Raw genomic sequence first — 13,471 nt, forward strand, 5'->3', positions numbered from 1 at the left:
TTTAGAGAGAGACAAGAATACTTACCAACCATTTCCTTCTCTGCCCCACAAAGCGACAGGAGAGTTTTGATGAGCCGCAGGTGTCCTGCCAGCAGGATGTTATCAGCTTCACTGGTCTCGCACTCGGCTGTGCGGTTGGGCTCAAAGTTGTCCAGCCAGGTGATCTCATCCTCCAACATGGCAGCTGGGCTTATCTTCAGCTGCTCCATTTCTGATGCTGCGAGAGAAAAAGAAAGCGCAGAAAAAAGAGTGCCTCTATATATGGCCTGGTAAGGAGCAGCTGAGGGACCTGGGGTTGTTTAGCCTGGAGAAAAGAAGGCTGAGGGGAGGCCTCATTGCTCTCTACAGCTCCCTGAAAGAAAGCTGGAGCCAGGTGGAGGTTGGTCTCTTCTCCATAGCATCAGGTGCTAGGACAAGAGGAAATGACCTCCAGTTGCTCCAGGGGAGGTTTAGGTTGGACACGAGAAGGAACTTCTTCCCTGAAAGGGTTCTCAAAACTAGAACAGGCTCCTCAGGGAGGTGGTTGGATCCTCACCCCTGGAGATGTTTGGGAGAGGCAGAGATGTGGTGCTGAGGGACACGGTTTAGCCCCAGCCTCGACAGAGTTAGAGAAGGGCAGGACTCGATGGCCCTTAAGGTCTTTGCCAACCAAAAGGATTCTGTGATAGTGTGAAATGGAGAACACAAACCAAGGATTCCACACGTTGTGGTCATGGTTACCTTCCCCCACAACGTGTGCACAGAGGGTGCCTTCCCCCAAGGAACTCAGTTCACTTCCCAAAGGAACTGAGCTGCCTTGCTCTCAGTGACAGCCATGCTGCAGTCAGCACACGGGCAGGTCACAGTGAATCCATGCTGCAGTAACCTCTCCCTGAGGCCAATTCTCCATGGTGCCTCCAGAAGGAAGACATGCTTGGGAGCTGCAACCAGAATGACAGCTGATGCGTGCTGCACATACTCACAGGTCAGGTCGTCCAGCAGCTGACATCTCAGGTCAAAGTATTCCGTGCACTGGGACAGGAGCCTGAAACAGGTACAGAGAGAAGAAAGGTTCCAAATCAGGAACTTCTGAGCAGTTGCCTTGGAGGCTTTTTGCTCTGCCCACCTAACACAAGGCGCAGTAGCTGCCCAGGAACGCACCTGCACACGAGCTCCTTCCCAGCACCTGATCCCAGCGGCCTGAGCAAGTCAGCCCTCTTTTTTCCTTCACCTCACTGCAGTTCTGCTTAACGATCAGTGACAAAGCAGCACCATCTAACTTCTCAGCTGCTCCTCACTTCAGACGCCTCTACAAAGTGCTGTTCACAGCTACTGCCACACTCAACAGCCCTGGGCCAGCCGGGGCCGAGGTAACGGGACCGGCACCTGCAGCCTTTACGGGCGTCACGCAGCGCACAGGCACAAGGCAGCAGGTGCAGGCGTGGGCCCAGGCATCCCTGGAAAGGCTGCAGACTCAGCACTGGTTTCTGCTCTGGACCTGTGCAATACTGTCAAATAAATTCTGTCACTGCCCTAGATCTCACATATCCTGCAAGACTCCAGCCAGGCTCCGACCACCACCACCACGTTCCAGAAAGAGCAGGTCTGGTTAGCAACCACCAGCTGCCAAAAGCTGAAGTGCAAGAGATCCCTGAAGAAAAGCTGTGCCCTGGGAAGACAGCTTCTATCTCCCTCCAGCTTACAGACCTCCAAACCCATCTGGGGTGTGGCAAGGATGTCTGCTTTTGATAGACTTGTAAGGTTCCAGTCCCTTGTGCCTCAGAGCTTCCGCAGCTCCGCTCTCGGCCAAGTGCTAGATTTGCTTCCTAAACCAACGGGCGTCTGACTTACCTCTGGTTGATGCCTCTCATGATGCTGGTTGGTGACCACAGAGGCAGCTGGGCACCAAGGACAACGCTCAGGAGAAACTGATTTGGCTTCTGCACGTCTGGGTGAGCTGATGTGTCTGTCTGGCTCAGGGTGTAGAGCTGGTCACAGGCCACGCGGCGGATCTGAAAGGGCATCACCGTCACACACTGGCAGCCGCTCATGCTCACACTCCTCTCGTTGGACAGAGTGATCAGCTGATACTGAACGCTTGTGCCAACCAGACTGTGAGCACTGCACCCAGGCTGGCCCTTCTTAACAGGGATTTGGCAACCCAGTTTTGTCCCTGAGCTAAAAGCTCTGATGCTTTTATTAAACACGGACTCTGAATCCAGGTTAAAGGGGCAAAGATGAAATGACTTCATGCAAGGAGGCAATGAGGTGGAGTGAGACATGACAGATCTCTGGATTTTAGGCTGCCCAGACTAATCTGAAACCAGAATGAATGAGCTTTAGGAGGGTTCTAACAGCTGGAAGAATTCTTCAGAGGTTCCCAAGAGTCCATTCAATCAGACTCACAGAATGGATTGGGTTGGAAGGGACCTTCAAGATCATCCAGTTCCAACCCTCCTGCCGTAGGCAGGGACACCTCCCACTTGTCCGAGCTGCTCAAGGTCTCATCCAACCTGGCCTTCAACACCTCCAGGGAGGAGGCATTCACAACCTCCCTACAAAGATGATTCATTCGACACATGAATAACTGGGGAGATGTCTGCAGCGAACAACTTTCTCTTTAGGCTCTAGGATCCTTGAGGGCCCTGCCAACCTGGTGTGCCATGAATACCAGCAGGCAGAGGGAAGGGATTCTTCTCCTCTGCACTGCTCTCATGAGGCTACACCTGCAGCACCGTGTCCTGTTCTGGAGCCCCTGTGACAGCAAAGATCTGGATGTGCTGGAGCGCGTCCAGAGAAGGGCTGTGAGGATAAGCAGAGGGATGGAGCTGCTCTGCTATGAGGTGAGACTGAGAGAGTTGAGGTTGGTCAATTTGGAGAGAAGGCTCCAAGGAGACCTTATTATGGCCTTCCAGTATCTGAAGGGGGTACAAGAAAGCTGGGGAGGGACCTTTTAGGGTGTCAAGTGGTGATAGGACTCGGGGGAATGGAGTGAAACTAGAAGTGGGGAGATTCAGATTGGATGTTAGGAAGAAGCTCTTCAGCGTGAGGGTGGTGAGAGCCTGGAACAGGTTGCCCAGGGAAGTGGTGGAAGCCTCATCCCTGGAGGTCTTTAAGGTCAGGCTGTGAGCAACCTGCTCTAGTGTGAGGTGTCCCTGCCTATGGCAGTTTGGAACTGGCTGATCCTTGAGGTCCCTTCCAGCCCTGACAGTTCTGTGATTCTGTCAGTCCACTAAATAAGTCAGAACGCAGACATTCCAGAACTGTGCTATTTAAGAAGCTGCCAGAGAAAGGCCTCTCACCTCAGCACTGGGTGATCCAAGCAGTATGTCAATGATGAAATCAGCAACACAAGGCAAATTGTAGAAGGACGCTGGAAGAGAAGAGCATCATCTCTCTTTTTCAAAAGGATCACTTGAAACCATGCGGTTAGAGGACCCAGAGGACATCCTCCTGCCAACAGCACAGAGCAGTGATGGCTCTTTGTGCATTTCCCCATCTCCCTCCCCCTCCAGAGCCTGGCACAACACACAACAGCACTCCCCTCTGACTTCTCCAGCAGCAGCTGTGTAGACAAAGGGTCAGGTCCCAAACCTGCTCTGCCACAGCACCACTGAGGAGCGACGGACTGGAAGGTGCTGCAAGTACTTCCACGCTGGCAGTAAGTCAGCTTGCCCCAAACACTTCCCTCCATGCCTCGGGTCATGCCACCTGTTCTTCAGCCCTGGTTTTCACCTGGGCTGCCTCAGCATACGCAGCCAGCACTTTCTCATGCTGGCTTTGCATTGTCTCCAGAAGGCCTCCCCCACCTCACTTATCTCCCAGACAGCGAGCAGTCCAAGTGCAGGCCATACCTAGCTGCTGACTGCGCAGCTGAAGGCAGGTAACTAAGAGGGACAAGGCTTCTCCAGCAATCAGAGCGTCTTTGCTGGACACAGACTGCTGTCTCACACAGATGCCAGCGTGCAGGGCAGTCGCCTCTCCCTCGCTTCCCGAGCTGCAGTTGCTTCCTACACGAAGAAAGGAACAGCTGCTGTAAGCCAGGGCATTCTGCAGAGGTTTTCAGCCTCTGGACGATCCTCTGCGACTTCAGAAGCTTGCCCAAACGCCACACGGATGCACACCTGCAGCATGAACCCTGCCCTGCTGAGCCCACACCTGCAGCACACTCTGTCCCCTCTGGGGCTCCCCACTTCAAGAGGCTCCAATGGAGAGCTATGAGGATGCTTGTGGGACTTGAACATCTCTGCTGTGAAGAAAGGCCGAGAGCCCTGGGGCTGTTTAGTCTGGGAAGGGAAGGCTGAGAGGGGATCTGAGCAGCAGCTCTAAATATCTGAGGGCTGGGTGTCAGGATGAAGGGGCCAGGCTCTTTTTGGTGGTGCAAGACAAGGAGCAACAGGTACAAGCTAGAGCACAGGAGGCTCCACCTCAACGTGAGGAGAGACTTCTGTATGGTGAGGGTGCTGGAGCCCTGGAAGAGGCTGTCTGCAGAGGTTGTGGAGTCTCCTTCTCTGGAGACTTCCCCAGTCTGCCCAGACACGTTCCTGAGTGGCCCTAGGTGACCCTGCTTGGGCAGGGGGGTTGGACTTGATTTCTGGAGGTCCCTTCCAGCCCCTAACACTCTGACCTTCAGATCTGCATAATTCAATTATAAAATATGCCGAGTTGGAAGGACCCAAGAGGATCATGAAGTCCAACTCCAGTGCACTCAGCTCAAAGCTCTGAAAGTGCCCAATCAAGAATACACAAAATGTGTTCTGCAGATTGGTTTAGAGGCAGAGTGAACCTACCTGAGCTGCTGAGCCTGTTTCGAATCCCAGCAGGAAATAAAGTGTTGCTCTCTTTTATTGGCTGACTGCTTCCCACAAGGTCCAGACGTCCTGCAGCAGCAGCCCAAGAGAGGCGCATGAAGCAAGCCACTGTGGAAGTGAAATCATTCACCTCCATAGTCTGAAGGAAGAAGAAACAGCAGTTACTTCTGTGATGCTCAACAGCTTTTATAAAGCTTTGGGGTAAGAGAAATCTCTCTTCAGGATCATCTGAAATTGACATCTGGATTTGTTCTCTTCTCTAAGCAGGCTCAGGGGCACAAGGTTGTTTTTCTTCCCCAGGAGAGATCAGTATTGCTGTCTTCATGGGAAGCAATTTGGTTTCAAGTCCTGCAGTAGGTGCAGATTCCCTTTTCACCTACCCAGTTAGGCATAGAATCATAGAACAGCCTAGGTTGGAAGAGGTCAGCTCAGAGATCAGCTACTCCAACCTCCCCACACTCTCAACTAGACTCAGTTGCTCAAGGCCTCAACCAACTTATTCAACCTGGCCTTCAACACCCCCAGCAAGGAGGCAGCCACAGCCTCCCTGGGCAGCCTCTGCCAGAGACTCACCACCCTGGTACTGGAGAACTTCTTCCTCAGCTCCAGTCTAACCCTGCTCTGCCTCAGCTTCAAACCATTCCCCCTTGGCCTGCCTCTAGACACCCTGATGAGAAATCCCTCTGCAGCCTTCCTGTAGCATCCCTTCAGCTACTGGAAGGCAGCTCTAAGGTCTCCCATGACTCTTCTCCAGGCTGAACACCCCCAGCTCCCTCAGCCTAGTCTCACAGCAGAGGTGCTTCAGCCCTTGGATCATGTTTATGGCCTCCTCTGGGCTCTCTCCAGCAGCTCTGTGTCCTTCTAATGCTGGGGACAGCAGAACTGGATGTATTATTTGAGGTGGGGTCTCAGCAGAGCAGAGTCAAGGGGCTCTCTATGCTGATTTCAGTACTATCAACCCATCTGGGAAGCACTGCCCAAGAACCTAACATTAACTATGAAATTTCTTTCAAGTGGAGTCAGCTTCCCAGTGGGTTGAGTTCTTGCCAGACCAAATTGTTTAGTGAGCAGCCAGTCTCAGGTCTCACTGCCACGCCTGGAAAGGAGCAAACAGCATCTTCCTACAGTAATGACGATGGAAACTCCCTTTTTCCCCAGGGTGTCACCAACCAAATCGTTGTTTTTAACAAGCAATATGAAGCAGAAAACTTGCCCAGAGTTTCTGTTTCAGAGAGTCTAGGCCACAAGAGCAAGCAGGAATCTTCTCTCTCCTCTTGACAGAAAACTAACGAGAGGACAACCTCAGAGTTAAGCATGACTGAAAACAAGTCACAAGTGTCTGTGTAGATCTACTTCTGGGAGCACAGCTTCCCAGTAATTCCTGAGGCTGCCTCATTATTCAGATGGGGAAGAGAGAGTGTTGAGGACTTTCAGCAGCTTTTAACTTGCAAGAACCTGTAGGAAAGGCTTTGGATTAAAACTCCTCCAGCAGTTACTCAGCTGTCTGTGGAAACGACACCGCTGCAGCACCAGCAAGCATCAGAGACCTCCCTACCTGTATGGCAACCCTTGCTGCTGGTATGATCTCTTCCACCCGGATGGAGGATCTGTCAGACACAGAGAGCTGCCGGTAGGAGGACTTCTCAGGCGTCCCGCAGATGGACATCTGCCTGCTCCCCTGCCGGCTGACGTTGCGGAAGGGCCGGGAGGACAACGCCTCCACCCCGTCCTTAACGAAATCCTCCTCCAGCAAGGTAGGCATTGTCTGGCCAACGAGCAGGAACCTGCGTTCACAGGGCAACAATATCACTGCCACCTTCCCACACTCCAGCTACCAACGACTCCTCAGCGCTACGAGCCGCAGTCTGGAAGCCAAGAGGGCAGCACTTCCCCTAATGAAAGGCAATTACTCACCTTGCAAGCTGCAGGCAGATGGAATACACTCCTTGTCTTGTTTCATAGTCTACCTCTGATGGGATGGAGTCTCTCTGCATTACATTCACCACCAAACTTCAAAACAAATCAATAAGAGACTCTGCTTGAAAATGGTTTACGTTAGGAGAGAGCTGCAATTAATGTACCCTTATCCTTCCCCTCCTCCTCTGCAGTTAAAACTGCCCACCTGGTGCCTTTGGAGACCAACATTCCCATTCTCCTCTCCTACATCTACTGGCAGAAGCTTTCTGTTCCTGCTGGAGAGTGCCTGAGGAGCTATGGGGTGGTGGATAGATGACTAAGAGCAAAATACAGCTGACAGCACAAGCAGTACAGGGTGGGTCTTCCAAACCACTCACACCATGGCTCAAACTCTTATCTGAAGGCATCTAAATTTTGGAGCCTGGCCAGTTTGCTGCAGCTCCCACTGCACAACCTGCTTTGGGTGTCCACTGGTATCTGTGCAGGACAGAGTGTCCTGTACTGCTCAGCGGACTCACCGACCAGCCAGGTGAGGGGGCAGAGGGCACTGTCAGTAAGTGAGCTGGGAGGAGTGGCTGGCACCTGAAGCCTGTGCTACCATCCAGGAGACCTGGACAGGCTGGAGAGCTGGGCAGGGAGAAATGGAATGAAATCCAACAAGGACAAGGGCATCTGGGAAAGAACAACGCCACGGACCAGGATAGGTTGAGAGCTGAGCTGCTGGAGAGCAGCGTGATGGCCACGGGCCAGTAATGTGCCTTTGTGGCCAAGAAGGCCAACAGCATCCCGGGTTGACTAGAAGGGCTGTGGTGAGCAGGTCAAGAGAGGTTCTCCTGCCCCTCTGCTCTGCCCTGGTGAGGTCACATCCAGAATACTGCGTACAGTTCTGGGCCCCTCAGCCCCAGAAGAGCCCCAGGGAACTGCTTGAAAGAGTCCAGTGCAGAGCCACAAAGCTGCTGAAGGCAGTGGAACGTGTCCCAGTGAGGACAGGCTGAGGGAGCTGGGGCTCTGCAGCTTGGAGCAGAGCAGCCTGAGGGGTGTCCTCAGGCACGTTGCTAAAGATGTGAAGGGCAGAGTCAGGAGGACAGAGCCAGGCTCTGCTCAGGGGTGTCCAGTAACAGGAGAAGGGGCAGTGGGTGCAAGCTGGAGCAGAGGAGGTGCCATGGGAACATGAGGGAAAACCTTTTCCACTGTGAGGGTGCCACAGCCCTGGAGAAAGCTGCCCAGAATGGTTGTGGAGTCTCCTTCTCTGGATGCATTCAAAACCCACCTGGATGTGTTCCTGTGTGACTTGCCCTGGGCTATCCTGCTCTGGCAGGGACTTCAGACTGGATGATCTTTTGAGGTCCCTTCCACCCCTAACCCTCTGTGATTCTGCACATACTTGCAGATTTGAACTGTAACACTCAAACTCTCCCAGTATCAAGTCCCTCAGCAAAAGCTATGCTTCGTGGGCTTCTGTGGGCCTGACTTCACGGTGGGTTTAATGAGGTGCACTCTGTGACACCACGGTGGGAGCTGCAGCAGCTTGTAAAGCACTGGATGACAAAAGAAACAGCTTTGGGTGGATTTTCTTTCCTCTGAAGAAGAAGTTGAGAGGTGTACTAGTGTGCTACTGCGTGGCAATCAGAAGCCATGCAGAACTGCTAACTGAATGAGTCAAACTTTGCAGGCTAACCTCAAACCTCCTGCTCTGAGGAAGTTTTCACAGAAGGACTTGGCACAGTTTCTTGCCATCTCATCATCTGCAGTTGGCATCAGCTTGGAGCTCAGTACCTAAAACAAGATGAACAAATAAGCAAGCAAACTCCTCCTCGCTTTAGTATTCTTCATCTGCCGAAGGCTGAAAGTAAGACAGTACAAAATGCAGCCCAAAGGGAGCAGTTGACACCTAGGAGAAGCTGCAGTCAGTGAAGAGGAATTGCCCTGAAGCATTCAGGACAGCTCTGGCTATTACAGATATTTGTTCTCTACCAAAGGGCAGTTTTTTGCCTCGTTACAGCTTATTTGTCAATGGAAAGGATCAAATACACACTCCAGCACATGAAATGCGTTCCTCAGACTCATCTGATGGTCCTCAAAGCCTGGATCCTTCTCCTTTCTAGATTTTCAGTTGAAACTATCCCATAAAACCCCCTCTGGATGGCTCCCTTACTGATCCAAGCCTTCTGGAGCATAACTATATCGCTGGTATTGAGGTCCCTTATGAACACCATCACTCCTGCTTTAAGTCAGCACTAAGCCTCACAGAATGCAGTTATGCTCAGAAACGTGGCCACAAGGAAAGCTGCAGTCTCTGTGGGTCAGGCCTCACATACATCCATCAATACATCAGTTTCACTTCACTCTGCATAAACAAAAAAACTCAACACCCCAAGAGACACAAAAACCCTTCCCAAGACCCTACCAAGCACCGGTGGGTTGCTCTGGGTTGGGCATGTACAGCCAACAAGGCTGCAGGTGGCAAACCAAAACACAGCTCTTCCAGGTCCACAGGTCAGAGAAGCGGTTTACAGAGCTCTAGGCATGAAGTCTTCTCCCCACCCTGCATGATAGAAGCCTGAGCAGCTGCAGCAATTCATTGCCACCTCCTTGACATGCTCTGCACGTTTCCTGTGCATCACTTTCCAGGAAGCAGTTCAGAGGGGCTCAGATCAGGGCACCAAAAAAGCACAGCATCCTTTTCCTGACAGAAATCATCTTCTGCCTGGCTTGACCAGACTCGAGGAACAAATCCACTCCTACAATCTGCACCTCTGATCCGAGTGACTACTTCTCAGCCCTTGCCAGAAAAGCAAACAATGTATTGCTTGCTGTGTGATTTTCTCTGGCACAGAAGCAGCAGTTAACTGTCTCATCCTACTGCAACATAAGCTTCCAGTTCCACGAGACAGCCTTGCTGTGCTGTGCTAAACCACTTCCTTTGGCTTGTAGAGCTTGTCAACATTATTCAGAGACAACATCAAAGACATCTTTCACTCCAGCTGTACAGAGGAGGGGGAATCCTAACACTGCACAGTGCAGGAAGATGAAGGAGCTAACATTAGACTGCAGAAACCCACAGGAGAGGAGCTGCAGAATTCCTGCAGCAATCTTGGCCACGTTGGGAATTAAAGAGAAGAACTTTGTCCAGTGTTTTTGGAGCTGCTTACAAGCAGTCCTCCAACTTGTTCAGCTGTTATTTGTAATGGCTTCTTCTGAACAGCAGGGCCTGTGAGGAGGACTGCAAACTGCCCAGCTTCCCAGAGCAGGCTGAGTCCTCATCATGACCCCTCTCTTGTACTGTCTAAAACCCTGTACTGAGCACATCCAAGAACCTCCTTTACAGGGTCCAGGCCAGCATTCTGTCTTAGGAACATACTCAGGGGGATACTTAGGGGTTAAAAAACTACAAGTGTTCAATTTATTTCACATGCACAGCTAACCTAGTAAGGACTTTGATGTTTCTTTGGTCCTCTCATCCTTCAGAATATCCTTCCACCTTGCATATCACAAAAAGAGGGGCCTGGCTTCACAGCCAAAACCTTAAGGGAAACTTTCCACCCCTTTTGCTCTGTGTAGAATGACCACATTCATAACAGCAGGCTATGACATGACATATTGCATGATGGATTCCTGCCCCAGATACTTCAAACTCCTTAAGCCTTAGAGCTCAGAAACAAGGAGAAAGAAGGAAATCTGTTTTCTTACCTCTAAATTGTAGAGCACTCTGAAGGTGGACATGCCTGGAGCAAAAGATCTGAAGAGACTTTCTAGTATTGAACTAGCACTGGGCTGATGTTGGTGTTTTGAAGACAAGGATGGTGATTTTGAAGACTGAGAACTCGACTCTGAGAGCAGCGTTTTCTAGGGGGAATCAGTCATGGAAGAAAAGGTTTGAGACCACTGCACTTTGCTGTAAACAGCATCACCTTTCCTATAGCCCCTGTGATAACCCTCACCTCCAGCTGCTTGGAAACAGATCAGTAATACTCAACATGATTATTTTGCAGCAGTTTCAAACCCTCCACAGATTATAATCTGGCAGCGAGTTTAAGGAGCCTGTTAGTAAAAGCTTCTTTTGTTAAGGTAACTGAAATGAGTTTATTCAATCCATACCTTCCTTCCCAGGGAATCAAGCTGATCCAGGGCCTCCTGAATCGCTGGGTCAGTGGGAATCAGGAGCAGAAGTTTCCTCACCCTCAGTGTTATCCTGAAAAGGTATCAGAAGTTACTTGTGCAAAGCAGGGCTCAGCCACACCGTGGCCGAGTGGAAGCCTGCACACCGAGGAGTAAGCTGCTGTTCACACTCTGCAGTGGGAGCATTCTCCAGCACTTGAGCAGCACTTGGTTTCCTTACCTTGGCTCCTCCAGGTTGGCAAGCTGGTAAAGCATGTCAAAGACATTGCACACGAGAGCCATGACCACACCAGGCAGGGACTTCTCCTGAGAACGAAGCAGATGTGGATTCTATGTGTGAAATGTGCATTTCTTTCTCCCCACTCTGTAGCAAGTACTTTAAGTGAGGTCTCTTTGTTAACTTACTGAAGCAGCTGCCTGAAGCACAGAACTGTTTTTTTCTAGACTGAGGAGATGTGCATTTTTACATTGCCTCATTTCCCTCTTAGTAATCAATTTCTGTAGTAACCATCAGTTAGGGGTGACACACAAAGCAGACTGGGGCAGCCTGCACATGCTAGCTGAGGCTTCTCAGTACAGTTTGGTGCTGCAGCTTTATCAACAGTGGAAATCTGGCAATGCCAAATGGTCTCCAAATCAAACCACACGGGTCTCACTGCTTTAGAGGAGCCTGCAGAGACCAGTGAAGTGGCACAGCACAGACTGTGAAGTCCTCTCTGCATGTATAAGGTTTGTTTCAGTGGCAGTTTGGAAAACTGGACTGCCACAGACTGGACACTCAAACTGACACCAACAGCTTCTGTCTCATCTTACAGTACCTCTGCCACCCCAGCAGTGCCTCCTCCAGAATCCCCCCTTGCAGGAAAAATCCAAGGGCAGGTTTCAAGGCTACTGTATTGTACCTGTTCCATTGCATAGGATGAACTGAACACACTGCTGCTGTTGCTGGAACTGGTCGAAGAATCAGCCGAGCTCCCCGATGGAGTCCCGCTCCCAGATGTTTTCACTGTCAGGATGTGCTCATCAGAGAAGCCCAGTTGATGGAGCAGTTTCTGATCCTTGTTTACAGTTAGCTGCAAGAGAATGTTTATCACAGATCTGGAACAGAGACTCAGGTAAGAGAGACTAAGAATTGTTTGTAACTAACATACCAGGCTGTCATTGGCAAATATCTGGATGTTATCGATGGGAGAATTCAACATCTTGGCTATCTTCCACCTGACGCTCCCTACAGTTTCATTGCTGTGAGCCTGTAAAATGAGGTGACACAGGTCAAGGGCTGCTCAAGCAGAAAGTTCCCAGAGAGAGGGAAAACAAGATGTTCTTCCACTGAAGTCATCCTGCCCCTCTACACAACGGTACCGGCACTGCCCGTGAAAGAGACTGGCGCAGAAGGGCAGCAGGAAGGCTCCATCACTGACAGTAAGCAAACAACTCCATCTTCCTGCCCCCAGAATGATCACCCAAACATGGAATCACAGACTGCTCTGGGGTAGAAGGGACCTCCAAAGCTCGGCCAGTCCAACCCCCTCTGCAGTCAGCAGGGGCATCCTCCACTCGATCAGGCTGCCCAGGGCCACGTTGAGCCTCACCTTACCTAAGGACAGGCCCCAACCACCTCCTGGGCAATCTGCTGCAGTGCTCCAGCACCCTCACGGTGCAGAACTTGTGCCTAATATCCAATCCAAATCTGCTCTGCTCTTGTCTCAAACCATTACCACTCACCCTGCCACTGCAGGCCTTTGGAAACAGTCTCTCTTCAGCCTTCTTGTAGGCCCCCTTCGGGCAGGCTGTTATGTACATTTAGTTCACTTCCATTGCAGTAGCCTTAAACAGGCTTTCAGCATTTTCAAGTGGAGTTTTCAAGTTGACTAGAGTCCTGTGGACCAGCTCACCCTGTTCATTCTAGGCATCAGAACACCCAAGAGTAGCTCTGTGATCAACTGCACCTGGCACACCTACCTCTACGGTGAAGGTATCTTTGGTAGACTCATATGTAACATTAAGTGTTAAAAGATGTCCATGGAAAGAGGCACCATGAGGTAGAATAGTTCGTGGAACGGAGTAGAGGTCCTGCAGGAAGAGCAGGGTGTCAGTCAATACCAGCTTTGGAAACGAGGACGTTTCTGTGCAGCTATAAAAGGATCACATTTTGCTAGGGGTCGGAAGGCACCTCCAGAAATGTCCAGTCCAAGCCCCCTGCCAAAGCAGGGTCACCTCAGGCGAGCTGCATAGCAATGCACCCAGGTGGGTTTGGAAAGTCTCCAGAGAAGCAGACTCCACAACCTCTCTGGGCACCCTGGCCATAAAGAAGTGTATCCTTGTGTTGAATTGGAACCTCCTGTGCTTCAGCTTGTACTCATCGCTCCTTGTCCTATCCCTGGGCACCATCAAAAAAAGCCTGGCACCTTCCTCTTGACACTCACCCCTCAGACATCCATGCCTATAAATAAGATCCCCTCTCAGCCTTCTCCTCTCCAGACTAAACAGCTCCAGGTCTCTCAGCCCTGCTTCACAGAAGAGATGCTCAAGCCCTCCAGTCACCCTTGTGGCTCTCTGTTGCACTCTCCCCAGAAGATCCCTATCTCTCTTGAACTGGGGACCCCCAAACGGGACAGAGTGATGCAGGTGTGGCCTGACCAGGG

The 13,471-nt window shown here is 51.2% G+C and overlaps 1 protein-coding gene across 3 annotated transcripts in view; it reads right to left on the reverse strand.

Annotated features, from left to right (window-relative positions):
• USP24 (ubiquitin specific peptidase 24) overlaps positions 1–13,471 on the reverse strand; it is a 75,090-nt gene that overhangs the window by 28,247 nt on the left and 33,372 nt on the right. For all 3 annotated transcript variants that reach the window (XM_064146924.1, XM_064146923.1, XM_064146922.1), the window contains exons 25-39: positions 12,789–12,899; positions 11,978–12,076; positions 11,729–11,899; positions 11,047–11,132; positions 10,806–10,899; positions 10,398–10,553; positions 8,386–8,483; positions 6,705–6,800; positions 6,346–6,574; positions 4,770–4,929; positions 3,834–3,989; positions 3,282–3,352; positions 1,831–1,991; positions 963–1,024; positions 26–217 (exon numbers count right to left, since the gene is read on the reverse strand). In XM_064146924.1, coding sequence (XP_064002994.1) covers positions 26–217; positions 963–1,024; positions 1,831–1,991; positions 3,282–3,352; positions 3,834–3,989; positions 4,770–4,929; positions 6,346–6,574; positions 6,705–6,800; positions 8,386–8,483; positions 10,398–10,553; positions 10,806–10,899; positions 11,047–11,132; positions 11,729–11,899; positions 11,978–12,076; positions 12,789–12,899 — 1,942 coding nt within the window. The remainder of the gene's footprint in view (positions 1–25; positions 218–962; positions 1,025–1,830; positions 1,992–3,281; positions 3,353–3,833; positions 3,990–4,769; positions 4,930–6,345; positions 6,575–6,704; positions 6,801–8,385; positions 8,484–10,397; positions 10,554–10,805; positions 10,900–11,046; positions 11,133–11,728; positions 11,900–11,977; positions 12,077–12,788; positions 12,900–13,471) is intronic.

This window comes from Pogoniulus pusillus, chromosome 8, assembly GCF_015220805.1.
Source record: "Pogoniulus pusillus isolate bPogPus1 chromosome 8, bPogPus1.pri, whole genome shotgun sequence".
In the NCBI taxonomy this organism is placed as follows: domain Eukaryota; kingdom Metazoa; phylum Chordata; class Aves; order Piciformes; family Lybiidae; genus Pogoniulus; species Pogoniulus pusillus.